Source organism: Rattus rattus, chromosome 3 (genome assembly GCF_011064425.1).
Source record: "Rattus rattus isolate New Zealand chromosome 3, Rrattus_CSIRO_v1, whole genome shotgun sequence".
In the NCBI taxonomy this organism is placed as follows: Eukaryota; Metazoa; Chordata; class Mammalia; order Rodentia; family Muridae; genus Rattus; species Rattus rattus.
Genome location: NC_046156.1, coordinates 183,943,834 through 183,964,819, shown reverse-complemented (window position 1 = coordinate 183,964,819; position 20,986 = coordinate 183,943,834). Strand labels below are relative to the sequence as shown.

At 42.5% G+C, this 20,986-nt stretch overlaps 1 protein-coding gene across 3 annotated transcripts in view; it reads left to right on the top strand.

Moving 5' to 3' along the window:
* The window catches only part of Plpp1 (phospholipid phosphatase 1), a 61,451-nt gene that overhangs the window by 22,309 nt on the left and 18,156 nt on the right, over nt 1–20,986 (top strand). The window contains exon 2 of one of the 3 annotated variants that reach the window (XM_032898878.1): nt 9,167–9,321. The exons of the other annotated variants lie outside the window; for them this stretch is intronic. Within the exon in view, the coding sequence (XP_032754769.1) occupies nt 9,167–9,321 (155 nt within the window). The remainder of the gene's footprint in view (nt 1–9,166; nt 9,322–20,986) is intronic. 3 annotated transcript variants of the gene reach the window in all.

Sequence of the window (20,986 nt, the reverse complement as noted above, 5' to 3'; positions counted from 1 at the left end):
GTACAGCTTTCACCAACTTCTCCCGTGGTCAAGAACACGTGTTGAGGGCCAGCAAGATGGCCCAGTGGGTAAAGGTGTCTGCTGCCAAGTCTGAGGACTTGAGTTTTTGCTCCAGAGCCCATGTAGTAGGAGAGAATCAACTCTTGGTTTTCCTGTGACCTCCACACACAGTGAGAAACAGCAGATAGCAGTTGATCAATAGGAGGGTGCGTCATGTGATCTGGAAGGATCTGAAGTACGAAACTGTCAAAACTGATTTATATACAAAGAACATTTCTTAAGGTAGGAGTGAATAGAACTTTCTAAAGACAACTTAGATAATACAAAGCAGTAATTAGCCCTCAAACAGCAACAACAACAACAACAACTTGCTTCTGACCTTCAGAAGAGGAGAAAATAACGGGGTGTGTGGAAGCACACTTTCACAAACTGTGGACCTAATAGCAAAGTGCAGAAATGCTTACACAGGTCAAATTTACATAAACTGGTTTTCCCTCACTGGAATGTGTTCTTTACATGTGAGCTTATTTATTTCTTTTTCAGGGAAACAGTCTAGAAGCAACTTTCTGTCTGTTTAATATTGCAGCCTTCCACCCTTCCACTGTTTCAGTACAGTACTTAGGCATCAAGATGGCCACTTAGCCTGTGTGGTAGAGTAAGCTGTCCCACGGTCACATAGAGCGTCACCACCTCCATATACAGACTAAACAGTGGAGCAGAATTGGGTTTGTGAGTGTGCACAGAGCTGCTCAGGCTCATGGGTTAAGATGGGTCGAGGGAACAGGTCATTGATTCTCCCAGGAACCCATTCCCTCCTGCTCAGACGCTTTTCTTAGACGCTGGCATGAGGTGTGGTATGAAGAGCATTCTGTGTTACGAGCTTGTCCTCCTTCCTGCTAAATGCCCTCCCTGGGATGATGATTACCTGTCCCACTACACACCCGGCCGGCAGCTGGCTACCGGGGACAGTGAGCGTCTGAGTTCTGATGCTGTTTAACTAAGAGATGCTGTTAGTGATAATGCTTTTAAATCATTTGCTTTGGCTTAGTCCGGTCCATCTCTCATCCCCACACGCCCACCTGCTGTTTTAAGAGCTAAATCATGACTAGCCATTTCATAAACCTGTAAAGGCACCATGCACCCATACATGTTCACATGCCTCATTTTCAGTCTGTTGACTTTCTGGTTTGTATTTTTTTAAAATTTTTTGGGGCTCCTAAAAAAGTTACCGCATTGACACTTGTTTAATTACTTTCTTTTTCTTTGAGCTTTTTGAAACTGACTTATATTAATGTGTAAGATTAATTGTAAGATTTTTATTTGTTTGAACCAGGTTCTTATAGCCCAGGCTAGCCTGTTATTATTCTTTCTCATTTTCATAGGCGTCAGATTACAGACATGAACCAATACACATAGCTCAAACACATCAATGCACATAGCTTTGTATTTATGTATTCTAAGTAAATTTATGTATTTTATGTAAATATGTATTCTAAGTAATAATGTGGTATGAGATGCCCAATACTATATTAATTAATCCATTGCTATACTCCTCATATATGAAAATGAGAATAGCTTTAATTATAATTATTAAAACTATATTAGTTATGATTAAAAGTTAATACTTAAGTCACACTAGCCACATGTAAAGTGCTCACTACCATATGGTCGTTTGATTTTTCAGAAATTTATTTGGCTAGCACTGCTCTGAACTTTTCTTCTGGTTCTCATTAAACTAAAGATGGCTTGTAGTAATATATTTTATTAATGATCAATAAGAAAGAAAACCACTAGTACAGCAGCTCTCAACTTGTACGCCGTGATTCCTTTGTGGAACAAATGGCCATTTCACAGGGGTTGCATATCAGATGTCTTGCATATTACATTTTACATTACAATCACAACAGCAAGAATGCAGTTATGAAGTAGCAATGAGCTCATTTGAAGGTTGAAAGTCACAGCAACATGAAGAGCTGTGTTAGGGTCTCAGTGTTAGGAAGGCTGAGAACCAGTGCCCTAGAGGCAGGCATTCAGTGTATGTCTCTGAGGCCTGGCACTCAAGCCTACCAGCCTGCTCTCCATTTTACACAGAGTATGAAGGCAGGCTGGTTTTAAACAGTTTCTTACTACAGATAGGGCTTTTTCAGGAGAGCTATATGTATAATTACAGGGAAGGGAAGTTCAAGAAAAGGATAGTATGAGTTTCGGTAAGTTATAAGCATAATTTTAGGAAACAAAGGATTGTGATGAAGCATTGAGAGAATTTGAACGTGGTCCTATTCTACTGTTAGAAAATAGCTAAACTTGAAGGTGTGTACAGGGGGGTACAGCAGGAAGTGCCTTCTACCTGATTGTATTCTGCCTCTGCAGATAACAACTTAGAAGTTGATTATAATGTAGCAGAGGGCTGCCCGGTCAGGCCTCAGTGGGAGAGGATGCACCTAATCCAGTAGAGACTTGATGCCCCAGGGATAGGGGAATGCTGGGGGCAGGGAGTGAGGTGGGGGTGGGTGAGCACCCTCTCATAGGCAAAGGGGAGAGGGAGGGACACCAGGAAGGAGGGCAACATTTAGAATGTAAATAAATAAAATAATTTAATTTAAAAAGGGGAAAAAGTTGATTATATATTTTTTCAGACTTTCCCATGTGTATTCAAAAACAAGCATGCTTATTTTATACTAGTGAAATTGTATGACATGGAATGATTTTTAGATAATTGTGCTGACTATAATGAATACATTTCTTTGTATTTGATCCATACTCTTATTATGGATTAAGTTTTTTACTTTTAACTTTTATGAATTCTGGGTAGGAAATCTGAAATATAGTTGTATTCTTCTGTGCAGAATACAACTTACATTGTTGTCTTATTACATTGTATTAAAGTGCTTACAGTATGTGAGCATTACTATGACCTATATGGTTGATCAACAAAAGTTGCTTTCCCTTGGAAAACATGAGCAGGACCGGGTAACGTGATCCAGGTGTTTGATTTGTTTGGTGAGACTCAGTAAATAGCTACAGACACCTGTGCTATAAATCTTTTCTGTGGGAAACAAATCTTTCTTTTAAACATGTTTGTACTTCAGAGTCTAGCGAGATGGCTCAGTGGTTAATGGTACTTGATGCTCATATAGATAGTGGCTTTAATTCCCAGCCACCACATGGTGGCTCACAACCATCTAACTCCAGTTCCAGAGGTTCTGATGCCCTCTTCTGACCTCTGCAGGCATGCTTGTGGTACACATAACATACCTGCAGGCAAAACACTTATACACATTATAACTAAATTATTTTTTAAAACCCAAAATATATTTTTGCTTCAAGAAGTGGCTACAATAAGACTTAGCCTTTTTATGTACTACACTATGTGCTAATTAATTTCAGAGTCTTAGAACAAAGGTATAGAAATGTAGTTTCCTTGCTAACTTTGAAGCTGTGTAGAGTGAATGCTGATTGGAAATTTCATGGAGGAAATACATTGTGATCCATAGGTCACGTACATATCATAATATGTATCATGGATCATAATCCAGTATCTTAATCCAGGAACACGGGAGCTAAATCTGGAGTGTTTCCTTGTTAGGCCTTATTCTTCAGTCTCTCATATGTAGGGCAGATCCTTTTGTTTGCCTGCAAGAGGGTGTAGGATTCTGTTTTGGCGTTGGGTCCCTGACTTTGTTTTCACTGAGGAGAGTGAGGGCCCTGCAGAGAGCAGTGGCTCTGTAGTAGCATCAGCTGAGACTCATTGGGTAATGCTGGCACTAGGAAGTTGGCTTCAGGATGCTGGGGACTTGTAAATGAAGTTTGCCTGGGTAATTAGCCCGGTTCTGTTTAGTCTGTTCATTCATTAGCCATTTGTGTAGTCAGGAGAAAAGCAAGCTTGAGAAAGAATAGTGATTAGAGTTGAAAGTGCTCCCTCGTGCAGCCCCCCTTTCCCGAGCGTGTGTGTGCATGAATGCACGAGTGTGTGCATTGTTGCTGGACTTCATGTGTGCTCAGCAAGTACTCTGACATCTGATTTTTGTTGTTTGTTTGTTTTGATTTGTGTTGAACTTGCACCATTGAGAAAGGACAATTATGTAAACCTTTTCAGGCTACACTTTGTTGTTACTCAAGATTACTGTAGGCTTCAGAGTTTGTTGCCTACTTGTTCATTCCAACAACATTCCTTGAAGTTACTGTGCTTACTGTGAGGAAAACTGTGGAGATTATTGTTAGTTGGCAGTGTACTCAGGGTTGGTAGGAGAGTAGACTCTACCCAGCACCAAAGGCATGTGTAGAGAGATCGCTGTCTGTGCCTAGAGACATGACAACATGACAGGGCGCCCTGTTTACTGTTCACATGCTCACTCCTTTATTTCTGGCCCTCAGCCTCTTTCCTGTACAGGAGTATTTCTTGCCTCTCACCTTCCCCTGGATTCCCTCCACATTGCTTTACATAGCTCTTCTCAGAGTTTCCAATCTCCATTAAAGGGCAAGTTGGATAGTGCTCTTATCCACAAAATAAAGTCCAGAATTCGTAAGGTGTAGCAATACAGACATTATCTCATTAAACAGCCCCCTTTCTCTTGTTCTCAGATACTGTCTCCCACACATTTCTGACTCCCTCAGCTTCTGCCTCCAGAATGGGTAAACTTCCACTTGTTCAGGGCATTGATCTCCACCTTTGTACCACACCTGCCCTCTGCATCATGAGGCTGCCCTTGCCAGTTGGCATCTACGTGGGTTTAGACGATGGAAAACAGAGCAGAAGAGTGTGCGGGGTGTGTTTATTCCCCGCCAGCCAGTTCCTGTCAGATTGCTGGTAGCAGCCTAAGGAGGCTACACCATACCTTTCACACTTTGAGTTCCCTGCAGTGTAGCATAAAACCTAAATGTCTTACGCTGAAGCTTTTGAACAAGTGGAATAAGAATCGAAGTCACCACAGTCAGTTTGATAACTTCTAAATGTTTTTATTGTGTCCTTTCAGCAGCTAAGTTTTGTACGTTTTTGTTTGTTTTTTGAGACAGGGTCTCATATAGCACAGATGGCTTTAAAGTCACTATGTAGCCCAAAATGACATCAAATTCCTGCTGATCCTCATATCTCCATCCAAGGGCTAGGGTTACAAGTCTGCTACCACACCTAGCTCTCATGCTTTTTCTTTTTTAAGAAAAAAAATGTACTTTTAAATTTTATATATATTTGTGCTTTGCCTGTATGTGTGTCTGTACATGTGTGTGCAGTGCCCATGGATGCCAGAAGAGGGCATCATTTTCTGGACCTGAAATTATAAGTGTTTACAAATTGTCACATGTTTGCTGGAAAGGGAACCGTGGTCCTTTACAAGAGCAGCAAGTGCTCTTCAAAGCTGAGTCATCTCTCCAGCCTCAGACACTTACTTTCTTTACATGGCAGAATGTTTGCTGACTAGTTTTCTCTGCAAACTGTGGCTTAGATTTGTGGATTAGATTCCACTGGAATATGTTACAACATTCTGTGTATAAAACAGATGATCATTCAACTAGAGGCAAACAGGAAACACACACATACTTACATGATTCTAGGTAGTCGTTTTTCTCCTTCAACATGTCTTAGAAGAACTAAACGCAATCAGAAGTGCAAGGAAGAAGAGACTGGCACTCGTAGGAGTCAGAGAGGGAGCAGAGACTGGTCTTCTGGGCACCAGACACATACGCAGTGCACATATGTATGTGCAGGCAAAATACCCATACACATAAAAATAATATATATGTATGCTCTTTAGATATTAAGGAAAGGATGTTTTTGGTTTTTTAGAGAAGACTCTTCCTGGAACACTAATTTGAATATGAAGCTCTCCACCAATTCCTTAGAATATTACCATTAAAAATAATCTCCGTAGCAAATAAAGGATTTTTTTAATTATATTTTGAGACAGGGTCTCATCATGTCACCTTGGCTGGCCTGGAACTTACTACATAGAACAGGCCAGGGTGGCCTTGACTTTACAGAGATCCTCCTACTCTGTGTCCAGTGTCTGGGATTAAAGGTGTGTTTCACTACACCTAGCAAGAATATTTATTTTTGAGATAGGTTCTTGTTGTGTAGCCCATGCTTGCCTTGAACTCTTGATTCTTCTGCCTCAGTTCCCTAAATTCTGGGGATTGGTACATACACCGATGTAGAGGGATGAATCTCAGCCCTTTCCAGTGTTTCTCCTTCTCCTCTAACCTGTAACGTTTATGAACAGTAGGGGAAGTCATTGTAACATAACTGGAAGAAAAGGATGTTTAGATAATGACAACTCACACAACAGACACAAAGGTAGGAAGGAGACACTTTGAAAGAAGGGTTTCCGAGGGAAGGAGGGAGAGAGTGGTGAGAATGATTAAAGTCCTCCATGTAGAGTCACGAAACTGTAAAGAAGAAAACGTAACTTTGCAAAAGGAACCTTGTTGAGTCGATGACCTTTCCCTCAGAGCTCATGCTCTTCACTGAGTCTTCGTTCTCTTTAATGTGGGCGTTTGGCATCCTGCATTCACCTGGAGAGGTAGCTCAAGGCACTTGAGGCTTTGGCTTTTGTATCACGGCATTGTCTTTTGCAAGTGTTCATTCATTTCTCCAGAGAATGGTTAGTGCATGCTGCTGAGCAAGACAGACACGGTCCCTGCCCTCCAGAGTACAATACGCTAGTCTTCCCCTTTTATCGTCTGTTTGCATGGTTTTATGGAGACTGTTAGTTCTTGGCTGTTATTCTTGACTTTATGCTTTCTTTGAGAATTGTTTTATCCTAAGTTAAAATTTCAAGTGCTTACACATCTGTATTTTATTTATTTAGCTCTTTAATAAAGTTTTATTCAGCTCCAACTATGTACTATACAAAGTGCATAGTAATAGTAAGTTTCTGCTTTTAGAGTTACTGAAAGATGTGTACAGAAGCAGGGTAGTTGTTCACAATGCCATGGACAGATAAGGGAATGCCTACCTTGAGGAGGAAGGGAAGGGGCAGCTCTTGCCAATAGAAGGCTGAGAACATACGGCGACTCTCAGGATGTCAAAAGCATAGTAGTTCCCTGTGATTGGGGCCTTCAGGACTATGTGAGGGACTGAAGACAAGGCTGACATCTATTAGGAAGTGACAAACGAACCCAAATGCAATCCTCTGAATACTGAACTAACATGGACTTACCACGAGCGAGCTCGTCTTACAACTTCCGGATTCTATCATAGGCCGTTCTCTGTGTTCCAGACTCTGCAAGTGCGAGCAGCCTTCAAGTAGTCATTCCTGTGTTCAAAACACCTCCCTTGTATCCTTTTCCTTGTTGACCCTATCACTCAGTGTCTGAATTATTTCAAAGTTGTATTAAATAGTTCCTCCTCTCTCAGCGTTTTAAATGTTAATTTCTAAAATACTTTACTATGTTACTGACTTTGACTGAAAGAAGACAGAATTTTATTTTCTACAAGATAAATTCTTCTTAGGCCAGTGTTTTAAACCCAGAATCCTTTAATAAACACAACTTGAAGCCCTGATGCTATCATTAAAACCTCAAACTTACAGAATGTAGAGATAATTAGCAGCAAAGATGTTCCTCTATCTGTGAGGTCCCGTTATGAACAGATGTATTTATTTTAACTGAACAAGTATTTTTTTAAATGGACAGATCCACTGTCCCCAGCCTGTTTTCATCACCACGGTTCTACCCTTTTACTACAGCCCCTCACCTGTATCTACACGAGGAGAAGGAGCCAGTGTTAGAATCCTGGCTGCCCCTACTTAAAGTTGGCACTGTTCTTCATTTCTTCAAACATGAGTAGTAACTGTGGTGAACAGTGGGGGTTCCAGGCCTGTGTGTTACAGAGAGATAAGGGTTGAGTTCTCTGTGTCTTCCAGTGCTTGGTGTGTGTGGCATGCAATGTGGAGAAGGTCTTGTGATGGATGGAACCTTGCTCAGCCCCTCTGCTCTGGGGCTGCAGCTCTGGGGCTGCTTGTGCCTCCTGTGCCTCCTGTGCTTCACCTGTGTCTCCTGTGCTTCACCTGTGCCTCCTGTGCTTCACCTGTGTCTCCTGTGCTTCACCTGTGCCTCCTGTGCTTCACCTGTGCCTCCTGCGCCTCCTGTTGCCTGTGCTCACTGTTTGTTGCCTCTTCTTTAATGCGTTTTTCTGACTGCCTCAGTTTGTGTCAACCTCTGAATTTCTATTGGTCCTTTTATACTATTTTGATAATCATATTTCTGTTTTCATGGTGTATCTCTGCCTCCCTTTGGATGTGTGTGTTCTAATAATAGTTAATAGAATTACTATATCACAGTCAAGATACAGAAGTTTTGCTTCTCTTCCCTAAAAAAAAAAAAAAAAACTTTCTGTTGGTATTTCTTTTCAAACAATCTCTCAACTATACATTCTGTTTTTCCACAATGTAGCCTAGATCTTGTACCAGTTTTGCACAAATTAGTCTTCTGTACGTGGCTTAGCCTAGTGTTGAGTATAGAATGAGGGAGCAGATACGTCAGTGTTTGAATCGCATGAAGCAAAGCCTGAACCGGTGTTAATTTGAGCATATTTAGAAACCGCCAGCCAGGTGGCATGGCGTGTGCCTGTAGACCTCGCTACTTGGGAGGGTGAGGCATATTAAAGTTTAACACTGTGCTACGTTACAGGAGCCCTGCCAAAACTAATAAAGGCAATTTTCCTTTGTCTTGAAGAACAAGGGCTTGTTCCTTTCTGCTTTTATTGTCAAATATACTTAAAGTTTTTTTCTGAACTTTATTCTAATGTGAAATAGATTTTTACTTTTTTGTCCTTCAGATATTATGATGCTATTATTAAATTTATGTTAGTTTGTTTTTTCCTTATACATATTTAAGATATTAAGCTGTTCAGATGGTAACTAATTATAGAATAGAACATAGAAAACTTGCCTGTATTCTCAGATTTAGTTTTCCATGGACCAATTTTGTTCATTTCCCTGGTGTCTTCTTTTCTGATTGTACCTCAGATCAGAGGTCAGTGCAAGCAAGAGAATCCGTTTTTGAATGCACAGCTGCCACATAATCTCATTAGCCCTTCTGCCGGGAGTCTGAGAATATCAGTCTTTCCCCATAAAGACCTGAGTTTAGTTAAGGTTTATATCACACGCCCTCTCCTTCCTAAAGAAGTGAATTGAATGTAATCATATGTGTTTTTTCCCTTCCCCAACAGCTTCCATGCCTATGGCTGTTGTAAATTTGGGCCAAATATATCCATTTCAGAGAGGCTTTTTCTGTTCTGACAACAGCGTGAAGTACCCGTACCATGACAGTACCGTCACAACCAGTGTACTCGTCGTAGTGGGGCTTGGCATACCCATTTTATCTGTAAGTAAATTAACAAGCAGGTAGTGATGTGTTTGTGCTGGAGGTTGGATGAAGTGATGGCGTTGGGGTGGGGGTAGATTCAAGCCCTGCCTTACCTGGTGTCACTATGGAAAATAGTGGAAAGAGTCCCACACTGTTCCTGGAGAATGGTGACTTTCCAATTGAAGGTGTACACTACCTAAAACAGCTTGAAGTCATTGAGGTCAACTCCTCTCGGTACACACGTGGAGAGGTGTGGCTCCACTCCTGCTCAGCTCTATACGCTCTCCCTGAGCCCAGACCACCGTCTGCTTGCCAATCTGAGCCTTCTGTCCTCCTGCTCCTATTTACCCAGTCCTGGGATTTCAGGCATGTGTCTTTTATGGGACTCGCAAATAGAAGAAAAGGAGCAGGGGCAGACTTACCCTCTTGCCTGTCTTAGAGTGCACTGGCCCGCTGTGTGTCTTCTGTGTCCTCCTTGGTCTTGTCCCCTGAGCTCTGTAGCTATTTCTAAAGTTTAGCCTCCGTCAGCTCAGCAGCCTTGTTCTGCAGCAGGATTGGCTGGCTTTTCTTTCCGGGTTTTGAATAAGCAACTTTTTGCTTTAGCAGTTCATGAGTCTGAGTGAGTTGGTCCTTTTCATTGCAAGTTTTCTTTTGTCCTGAATAGTTTTCAGAATAGTATTCTAGCAGCTAGTGGACCTTGAATTTTATTATATTTAGTTATTATATTATATACATTATATTATATTTATTTTATTATACATACTTTTGTATGCCTAAAATTCAAATTTCATTTAACAATTTTAAAATAAAAGGGGTGAAAAGAAATTGGGATTAAGAATTTAGTTTTAGGAGCTACTTTTCCCTGAGAAGCAAGAGCCCCCACAGCTCGCATTATACAGTTGGGGCCCCAGGATTGTGACCAGTGTGAAGGGAGGTTTGCAGGACCTGTCACGGAGAAACAGCCCATTGCATGCGGTGGAAGGAGAGGCCCGTTGTGGCTGTGACTGCGTGCAACTGTTGCCAGGTCAGGCTTTGAGAACCTACTGGGTATTGTTTGGAGCTCAGGAACTTAACTTTAGTTGCAGCAGTTGGTATATTTTATTTTTTTTATTAAAACTTTATTGCAGAACTATAATTTATGAATTGAACAAAACTTCTAAAGTAGCATAGCAGAAAGGGGAGAATTCGATCTCCTACTGGATGAAAACTCATACCACCTCAGCGCTGTTCAGTTCAAATGTTTTCATTTCATTATGAAAATACTGCAGATTCAGCTCTGTGCCCTTACCTAACAGATAATTTTAAAATAAATGATTACCGTAAGTACCAGAATATCAGGTAGTTGAAATGAATAACAGTAATACTAAGGTATGTATGTATTTTCTTTAAAGTAGTGAGAAAAACCCAGTACAAACCTTTGAGTTCTTGGTATGAATTCTTGTGTGTTGTTAGAACTCACTTGGAAAACATTTAAATACAAACAGCAAACTAGGGGTTGGGGATTTAGCTCAGTGGTAGAGCGCTTGCCTAGCAAGCTCAAGGCCCGGGTTCGGTTCTCAGCTCCGGAAAAAAAAAATTATAAAAAAAAAACAACAGCAAACTAAAAAGAGCAGTGTGTAGTTGGTTCCTGGGCCTCAGTGTGCTGGGGGTTTATGAACCAATGCAAAAGAGTTCTTCACAGTTTCTAGGACAGATTTGTTTTAATACTCTGTAGATACTATCTCATATAGAAACATTGTGTTCATTTACATGCATTATTCAAGTTTGACATAGCTACACATACATATCTTATATAAAATTTGATGAGTAATAAGAATTTAAATGGTAAAGCATTTACATTTTAAAAGTGACTTATTTTTCTTTTTCTTTTACATTTTAAAAAAGAAACCCAAGCGTGGCGGGCACCAAGGTGTTTGGTCACTGGTTTCCATGTGCTCTGCTTATCTTTCTGGTGCTGAGGTAAAACACTGACCAAAAGCACCTTAGCGGAGAAGGGTTTAGCTGGCTCACATCTCCAGGTTACAGCGCATCACTGAGGGGACCCAGGGTAGAAATGTAGCAAATCTTAACCCAGAAAGCATAGGGGAACACTGTGCTGGCTCACACCCGTGCTTAGCTTTCTCACACAGCTCAGGACTCAGGGCAGCCTGCAGGGAATGGCTGCCTACAGAGGGCTCGACCCTCCTCCACCAGTCCACACAGACAAGCCCACAGGCCAGCCCCTCAACTGAGACTCCCTTCTCAGATGTCTCTTAGCTGTGTCAGGTTGATAGTTAAAGCTATCTAGGACAATGGGAGATTCTAGTCTTTCTTAGTTCACTTTAGAAAAATGTGAAGTAAAGGCAAATTCATTAATTCACTGATTTGTTTTAATGTTATTTTGAAAACTGTAGCTGAGGAAGCGATGAACTTTACCTTTTTATTTTTAAATTTAGGTCCTAGGAAGTTGGTTGAATTTGTGATGTTTGCTTTAAAAATAATGTTATTTTTAAAGACAGGGTCTCATGTCTCCAGCTGACTGCCACATAGCTGAGGTAAAAGTTTTTGGCATTAAAAACAAATCTTCCCTTGGTTTAGGTAGAGCCGTGAGCAGATGATTGGCAAACTGAGCTGCATTAAAGTGAGAAAGACACTGTGAAAGGCACTGTTAAGACAGTGACACACGCCGGGTGTTCTGGAACACCTTCTCCCCACCTGGTAAAGGGCCATGATTAAAGCTGTGCATAGAACTTTAAAATTCAACAGTGAGAACAGCCCAAGCTGGGTGTAGCCGTTAGCCTGTAATCCTGAGCTTGGGAGGCTAAAGCAAGAGACCTCCAGTTCAAGGCCAGGCTGAGTTGCATAGCTGGAGGGTGGGGCTCAAAAGTAAAGGGTGGAGAGAAAGCAACCCAATTAAAAGTGGCCTGGAGGTCTGAAGAGAAAAACCCCAACTAGAGAAGGTAGACATGTGGTAGGTAAATCAGTTATGAAAGGATGCTCCGTGCCAGCTCAAACTGGAGTCTCCTGGGTACCCAGAGTAGGGAAAATTCAAGACTCACAACGCCTACTGCACCAGAAAATGGTGTAGCCACTTTGGAAGACACTTCTGCAATTTCTTATGAAGTTAATATGGTCTGACTGTAGGATACAGCAGCTGTGGCCCTAAGTATTGACCCAAGTGAACTGAAACGTCTGCTCACATAAAAACAAAACAAAACAAAATGTCTGTAGCACCGATATTTCTAAGTGTCTAAACTTAAAACAAGCAAAATAACTTTCAGTAGTTGAGTGGATAAATGAATTATGAGATTGGCATATTCCATACATGAAATATTCATATCTGGTGACACTTAGAAACAAGTGGGCTAGGGGTATAGCTCAGTGCTAGCTATGGGCACGGGCAAGGCCTTGGATTAAGTCCTCTGGATTGCAAGAACAAAACCACAGAATCCAAGGAGGTACGTCATGAAGCCATGAAGGCGCACGAAAGCACCCTCACTGCATATTGTTAAGTACAGGAAGCCAGTCTGAAAAGGCTGTTATTTTATGGTATCAACTATGATACGGTATGATAGGACATGGCAATGTAAGCCTGTGGAGCTAGCACAAAGGGAGGCGGCGTGAGCGAGGGTGAAGCAACCCCTGAAGCAGAGGGTGTGGGGCAGGGAAACTGTTGTGTATGATGCTATGATGCGGTGCATGGCCCCACGTGTGTATCAGTGCACACAGAACTGTAGCGTAAAGAGCAAGCCCTAAAGTGAAGCACAGGCTTTAGTTATTACAGCGTGCTAACACTGCTTCTTCAGTGATAGCAAGTGTGCTGCACCAGTGTACGGTGTTTATAGAGAACCAGGACTGGGATAATGAGAGAAGTGTGTGTGGGAGCATTTACTTTCTGCCCAGTGCTTAAGTAAACTTAAGTGTGCTATAAAAAGTTAAGTGAGGCTTAAAATCGTGTAGGGTACCTGCCCGGCTCATGGGAAGTCCTGGGTTCTATCCTTGTCACTACCAACTACCAACACACACATAGAGACACACACACACACACACACACACATTTGGGGTAGGGTTCAAGGGTCTCATTATGTAACTCTAACTCACTGTGTAGAGCAGGCTGGCCTCAAACTCGTGGAGATCTGCCTGCCTCTGCCTTCTGAGAGCTGGGATTAAAGGCATGTGCCAGTAAACCTGGCTTAAACTGTATTTTTCAATTTGTTGATAATTTGATAAAGTATCAGTGTTGTTTTGTTATATAAAAAGAATGATTTTTTACAAAATGTTATCTTCAATATTATTAATTTTTAGGGATATGATTACCTGATATGATGTCAAATATATGTTTTAGAATTTTACATAATGCGTTAACTAATAAAAATTAAAATTACATTTATTTAGTGTGCTTGGTGCATATGCTAGCATACATGTGAAGTTTAGGGACTAGTTTGAGAGAGTGGTGTCCTTGCACCTCAGGTCCGGGATTGAACTACAGCGTTCAGGCTTGGCAGCATATACCTTTACCCATCTGACCGTCTCGCTGGCCCTCGTTATTGACCTTACATGATATTTATTTCAACTGCAAGCTATTGTTTATTTTATTCCCCTGGCATACCCTATATTAGGGACTTCATGCTGCTTAGGCAAACATTCTACTTCTAAGCTTTAGCTCCTAGACCTAATAGGTCTTATGAAAGAGGGGTAGTTGACAGTTAATAACTGGACATACCTTTGTTTCTTAAAACTTAACATTTGGAAAACATGGTGGTACTTAGGAATTCAGTTTTTAACAATAGTTTGTGGTTTTACATTTTAATCCCCACCCTAGAGGACTATTATATTGTGCCATTTATTTGAAAAGAAGAAAAAAGCATAGCCAATTTCAGCACCCAACAGGCAGAGACAGATGGATCTCTGTGAGTTTAAAGCCAGACTGTTTTAAAAATTGGAAAGGAAAAAAGTTGTGGAATATTTAGTGCATTTGATGCAAGAAGCCTTTACTGTTCCATGTTATACAGTAGACTTCTAGTACATTAAAACCTTTTGGATATCTGAGAAGTAAGGTGAGAGGTCGAATTTGAAGCATCTGTGGTGAAGGCTTTCTCCACATGCAGACCCACAGTGTAAAGCTCTGGGAGCCAAGTTTCGTGAATGTTTGCAGTATTACGTGATTAAGGCTCACGTGATTAAGGCTCACACGTGCCGCCTTAAGCAACACTCTCAATCAGGTGCGGAGCGCAGCCAGCAAGCCACTGAGGAGGCGAACAGCGAGAACAGCCTGTGTAATAGGGGGCTCCGTCCGTGTTTTCCAGGGTGAGAAACAGCGGTGTCTGAGACGGATGCTATAGTTCCTGGTCTTACGTGTACCCTGATGTTGCTGGGGTACTGATGGGAGTTAGGAATAGGGGGTCCTCGGGTCTGTGCTTCTTCCCTCAGGGTGTCTATGTGCCAGGCAAGAAAGGAATATCTGAGCCCTGGAGGGGGACAGAATCTAGTTCGGTTCTGAGTGAGTGCTAAGGGAGTGTATGGAGTGGCCTTCGCAGCCTTCTCAGGAAGATTGAGATGCTCTTTATGACGAAGGCCTCCCCGCAGATGATCCTTGGTGAAGGAGAGAGACATCCTCGCTTGTCTAAACTGCTTTATTTGATGGCGGATGTGCATTCATACGCCTTCCTCAGGGGGAACCAGGGATTAAATGCTGTTTGCGGGAAGGGATGCACAGGAAGGGAAGCTCATTGGCTAAACACTGGGAGCTTATCTAGAGACTTCATTAAGCAGGGAGAACTCCATGTTTTTATGCTACGTGGCCGACTGTCATGGTTGTCTCAGCTGAGTGTCGTGGCTACATGTTCCAGATTAGAAACTTGGCAGAGAGCTGGCTTCACATCTGCTATTCTCAATTCTGAGATCCCCAGGTTTGAGCCTTCTCAGCCCTACCAGTTCTTCTGTCTGGTGGCATGGTCCACTTGCTCCACAACCAAATTCCTGTGGGCGCCATGTTTTAATAATTTTAAACAAACAAAAACCCCACATCAGCACACTTTCGTTAAGTATGGTCATTTGCACTTACTGGGTCTTAAGAATGGCAAGTTTTAGGAGCAGTCAGCATTTAGGAGCTCAGGGCATTAGAGCACCCTGCTTTTGGAGGAGGGGCTCAGTCACTGCCTGTTTGGTTCCAAGGTAGGCAGCTGCGGTGAGGGATCTTTTTAATAATAGCTTTCCTATAGTGAGAGTGAGGGCAGTTCCTCTCTGTGGGAGGATGAGCAGAAGGCATGGGCAGGTTCACTGATTTGTATCAGTAGACTATGTGGGAGTTCTGAAATGTTCAAGCATGTCAATGCAGATTTTGTGATATCTATGTAAGGAAAAAGCTTGGTTTCTAATTGCTCACTACAGGTTGATACTCTGTGATCTTTCTACAGTTGCTGTTCTAGAGTTCTGAAATACATTCTCCGCATTTTTCTTTATTTTTCCAGGTTTAGTTCCATCTTACCAGATCTCTGCATGCCCCCACCCCTTTTCTTTCTGTATAAAAAGGATCTATTTGGCCTGGCTGTGGTGGTAAATGCTTTTAATCGCAGCCTCTGGGAGGCAGAGGCAGAAGGATCACTAGTTCTAGATCTTCCTGGTCAACAGAGCAAGTTTCTGGACAGCCAGGTCTACACGGAGAAAAACTGTCTTGCAAAACCAAACCCCAAACACAAACAAACAAAAGTGTACCAGCCTGTGCTTTTACTCCACCACCCGCTTTTCCTTCTCCTCTCTGGAGGTTTCATTTGCAGTACTCAGAGCACTGGGCCCTCATTTCTCCTCTGCCCTGTTCCCTTCCTGTCTCACTTGGTCTCATGGCTTTAACAGGACTTGCGTGTCAGGTTAATCTCTTAGGCTCGACTTCTCCCCTCCACTGCAGACAGCTCATCTCCCCTCCACTGCAGATAGCTCATCTCCCCTCCACTGCAGACAGCTCATCTCCCCTCCACTGCAGACAGCTCATCTCCCCTCCACTGCAGACAGCTCACTCAGACAGCTCCCCTCCACTGCAGACAGCTCATCTCCCTCCACTGCAGACAGCTCATCTCCCTCCACTGCAGACAGCTCATCTCCCTCCACTGCAGACAGCTCATCTCCCCCTCCACTGCAGACAGCTCATCTCCCCTCCACTGCAGACAGCTCATCTCCCCTCCACTGCAGACAGCTCATCTCCCCTCCACTGCAGATAGCTCAGCACTCAGCACACCACCAATCCCCAGCTCCATCTCTCAGTCAATGTAAGTTTAAGTCACTTGCACAACTTGCTTCCCACTCTTGGCTACTCTTTCATGTATTTCATATTCATAGCTAATCAATCCACCGGCAAATCCTGTTGGCTGTTTTCAGCTTAGATCCATAAGTTGACCATAGTCAGACTGTTCTTGACTCCTAATTAATGACCATATAAAAAAGGATCTCGGTTTATTGTTGAGCTGACACTTGGATGATTTTCTCATGGCATTAAGCCCTCACTCTCTGATGGATTATTAGCTTTTACAGTGCCTCAGTGCTGACAAAAGTAACATTTAAATGTCTGGAATTTCTAAGACATGAGTGGAATCCCTCAGTCTTTTGGTCTCATACTAAATTGAGTTAAATGTATTTAGAATTAAATTGCTACCAAGGTCTTTAAGATTTAGTAAAAGAGGACTGGAGAGATGGCTCAGAGGTTAAGAGCACTGACTGCTCTTCCAGAGGTCCTGAGTTCAATTCCCAGCAACCACATGGTGGCTTACAACCATCTGTAATGGGATCCGATGCCCTCTGCTGGTGTGTCTGAAGATGGCTACAGTGTGCTGATTATATACATTAAATAAATACTATTTAAAAAAAGATTTAGTAAAAGAAATTAAAATAACCAACAATTTGCAATAGTTTGTTTTACTACTATAGATACCATGACCAGTGCAACTCTTATAAAGGAAAGCATCTGTGACTTGTTTACAGTTTCAGAGTTTTGTTCCATTTTCTTCATGGAATGGAGCATGGCATGCAGGCAGACATGGTAGCTAAGAGTCTACATCTTTATCTGAAAGCAGCAGAAAGAGAGACACTAGGTCTGGCTTGAGCATTTGAAACCTCAAAGCCTATCCCTAGTGATGCACTTCTTTCAAGAAGGCCACACCTCCTCCAGCAAGATCACACTTCCTAATCCCTGTCCAGTAGCTCCCCTCCGTAATGACAAAACATTCAAATATGTGAGCCTATGGGGCCATTGCTAGGCTTAGACTTTTCAAAACTTACTTTGTTTATGGTTCTTAAACACTTCTACCTCCCTTCTAGCCCACCAACCAGAGGTAGGTGAGAAAGAAGGTTAGTAGGAAAAGGGGGTTGTGGACCTGTTTAAAGTAGTTCTTTGGGATGATTCCTCTTTTCCTTGTCAGGATACCAGGAGTCTGGTCCAATAGCGAACACCAAACACAAATCAGTAGTGGTGGCTCGATCCAGCAGTGCAAGCAGAATGAGTTCTTGGTGCGTTTCTCTCTATGCAGTGATGACCAACAAAGAAGGGAAGTGTTGCACAGTGGTGGCATAGCAATGCAAGAGCACCCTCCCACTGTTTGTGGGGTTCCATTTATATTCTTTCTAAACGTCACACACCCTCTTCAAGTGTCTGTTTTCAGCAAAACATCACATGCTCTCTTATTCACAGCTTTCATCAAAACATCATGTAACACAACTGAATTTTTAAATAAACCAGAAATTTCCACTTTACATCCCTATTCAAACCACCACATTCCACTCTCTGGCCTCCATAGCTTATACCGCATGCTGTACTTGGACTTGGTACTGTGCAAGAACCACCCAGGTCTACTGGTGTTGAAGGCATGAAGCTGAAGCTGGCACTGTGAGAATCCAGGAAAGGCCATTGATGGAGGTGCAGCCTCAGTTGCAGTTGATGGCTCAGGGGTCATGCAAAGGAGTTGAGGCTTGGCACCATGAGGAGAGCCTGTTAGAGGCTATTGCTGATGTCTGTTTGCAGCGTGAGACCCCCACAGTACTGGAGATGCCAGTCCCATGAGATAACTACCAAGAAGAGCTGTGGCAGTGCAGCGAGTCAATCAGAGCTTAGCATGCTACAGAGGACAGAGCTGGAGAAATGACCCAAGCCCTTTGGAGGTCTGGGCTCCTAGATATTGGAACAAGAAACTGTGATGTTGAAGTTGCCTTGGATACCTAAGATGTTAGATATGCTAGAGCCATGGGATGCTGCCAAGGGAAACGTCTAACTGGGAGTGGAACCAGCCAAAGAGAAAGAACTGCGTTGCAGTCAACAATGATGAAAGGAGCTGGAGAGGTAGAGTTTGGGAGTCTGGGTTTTGGTCTTGCCTTTGTCCAATATTTCTTCACTATGATGGTTTGGAATGGTAATGTATATGTTTGAACAGCCTATAGGAGCCAGAGAGTGGATGTGGTGGTTTGAATATGCTTGGCCCAGGGAGTGACACTATTTGGAGGTGTGGCAATGTAGGAGTAGGTGTGGCCTTATTGGAGGATATATGTCACTGTCAGGGTGAGCTTAGAGGTCATACGCTCAAGCTCCACCCAGTGTGGAAGAGAGTCTCCTCCTGGCTGCCTGCAGAAGCCAGTCTCTCTCCTAGTTGTCCTCAAATCAGCTTCTCCAGCACCATGCCTGCCTGGATGCTACTGTGCTTCCCACCATGATGATAATGGACCGAACTTCTGAACCTGTAAGCCAGCCCCAGTTAAATGTTTTTCTTTATAAGAGTTTCCTTGGTCACAATGTCGCTTCCCAGCAGTGGAACCCTAACTGAGACACACACTAAATACATCTGTCACATGTCTGGTAAGCCAGGGTTACAGTCAGACGGCAGAACTAACACTCGATCCATTGTTCTTCAGTCTCCCTTTACTGAGGGTTCTTTGGGCTTACCGTCCTCATGCACCCTCAGTGCAGACACTGGATTGTGACTGTTGAAATGCTTTGCAAGTGGCCACCTCCTCTCTGCTCGGTGGAAACCCTCTGCTGCTCACTGGATTTCCAGTGGGGCCAGTTCATCTGGACTTTTGAGGTGGTTCTTTTCTCGACCTTCATCAGAGCTCTAGGCTCTTGACATCAGTGCCTGCTTTGGTTAGCTCTGAGACACTGTGCCCTCGAATGACATGCCACTGTAGCTCTGGAGTTGGAAACCACTCTCTCTTTGGCACTGATAGCTTTTACATCCATAAAATGTCAATACTGTATGAAGTAGGACCTGCGCAACAGCATGGCTCTTTTGACAACCTTAAACGTTAACTTGTTGGGGGCGTTTTCATCTCCCTAACGTTGGAAGAGAGTTTTTGTGTTTGGTTGTTTGGTTAGGTGTTATTTTGTTTTATTTTGTTTTGTTTTGTTTTTGAGACAGGGTTTCTCTGTGTAGCCTTGCTGACCTGGGACTCACTCTGAAGACCAGGCTGACTTTGAACTATGAGATTCACCACCTTTGTCTCCCAAATGCTGGGATTATAGGTGTGCCACCACCGCCCAGCTGAGTTTTTTCATGTAAGAGACTTTAAAACCAGTTTCTCAGTTTTGCTGAATTTTTCTAACTGAAACAGTCTGTAAGTATTACTCTTCTGGTTCCAAGATCCTGAATGAGTGCAAGAGGCAGTTAAAGAAAAAAGCAGTTTTAGCTCTTTTTTCCTATCTCTGGTGGAGGATGGGGACATTTTTTTCTATGAAGTTTGTGGAAGTTATAAGTTATCATGTCATACTTCCTTTTGTATCATTAAAGATATTCACTATTAGAAAGTGAAACCTATACTATTTCACAGATGAGGTAAGTTTACTATTCAGAGAACTTGAGTTTTTAAAAGGTTCATTGTGATTGGCCATTGGGTGTATTAAAAATCAGGATATGGGAATGTAAAGCACGATAACCTTTTTGGAAAATAGCTTGGGAGCTTCTTAAAAATTTAAACATATACTTACCACATGACACAGTAATTCCACTTGTAGGTATCACCAGTTAGAAATGAAAATGCATCCACACGAAGACTTGCATGTGGATGTTCAAGGTGGTATATAGTCATAACAGCCCTGATCTGGACACAGCTGAGATGTCCATCAACTGCTGAATGGCTGAACCACATGTGCTCTGTATGTACAGTAGGATAATATACCCATAAAAAGGAGAATACACGCCAAAAATGAATTAGCATGAAGGACATTATAGTAAGTAATATGAGCTACATTAAAAAACCATGTGTTGTATAATTCCGTTTGTATGATACGCCCAAACGCAGGTGTGTGTTTGCTCTGGGTTGTGGCAAGGAGTATGCACTGAACGCACAGTGGCTCGTGAATGTTCCCAGGGCATAACAATGTTCTCAGACTATGTCGTGAGGATTGTCACAGTGGTAAACTTAGAGTAGATGCATTTTATGATGCTCCTTACACTTTAAGGCTGTCTGAAATAGGTGAGGAAATCCGGGGAGGTGACTCTGTGGTGAGGAGAACTTGCTACTCTTGCAGTGGATCGGGGTGGGTTCCCAGCACCCACACCGGGTGTCTCAAACCACCTTTAATTTCAGTATGAGAGGCAGCTGATGCCCTCTCTGCCTTCCTGGGTGTATGCATGCACGGGGTGTACATACAGATAAGGAAGTGTACAAACACACACTAAACAAGTAAATCTTTAGAAATAGGGGAGAAATTAAAATTGATTTCTCAACTAAA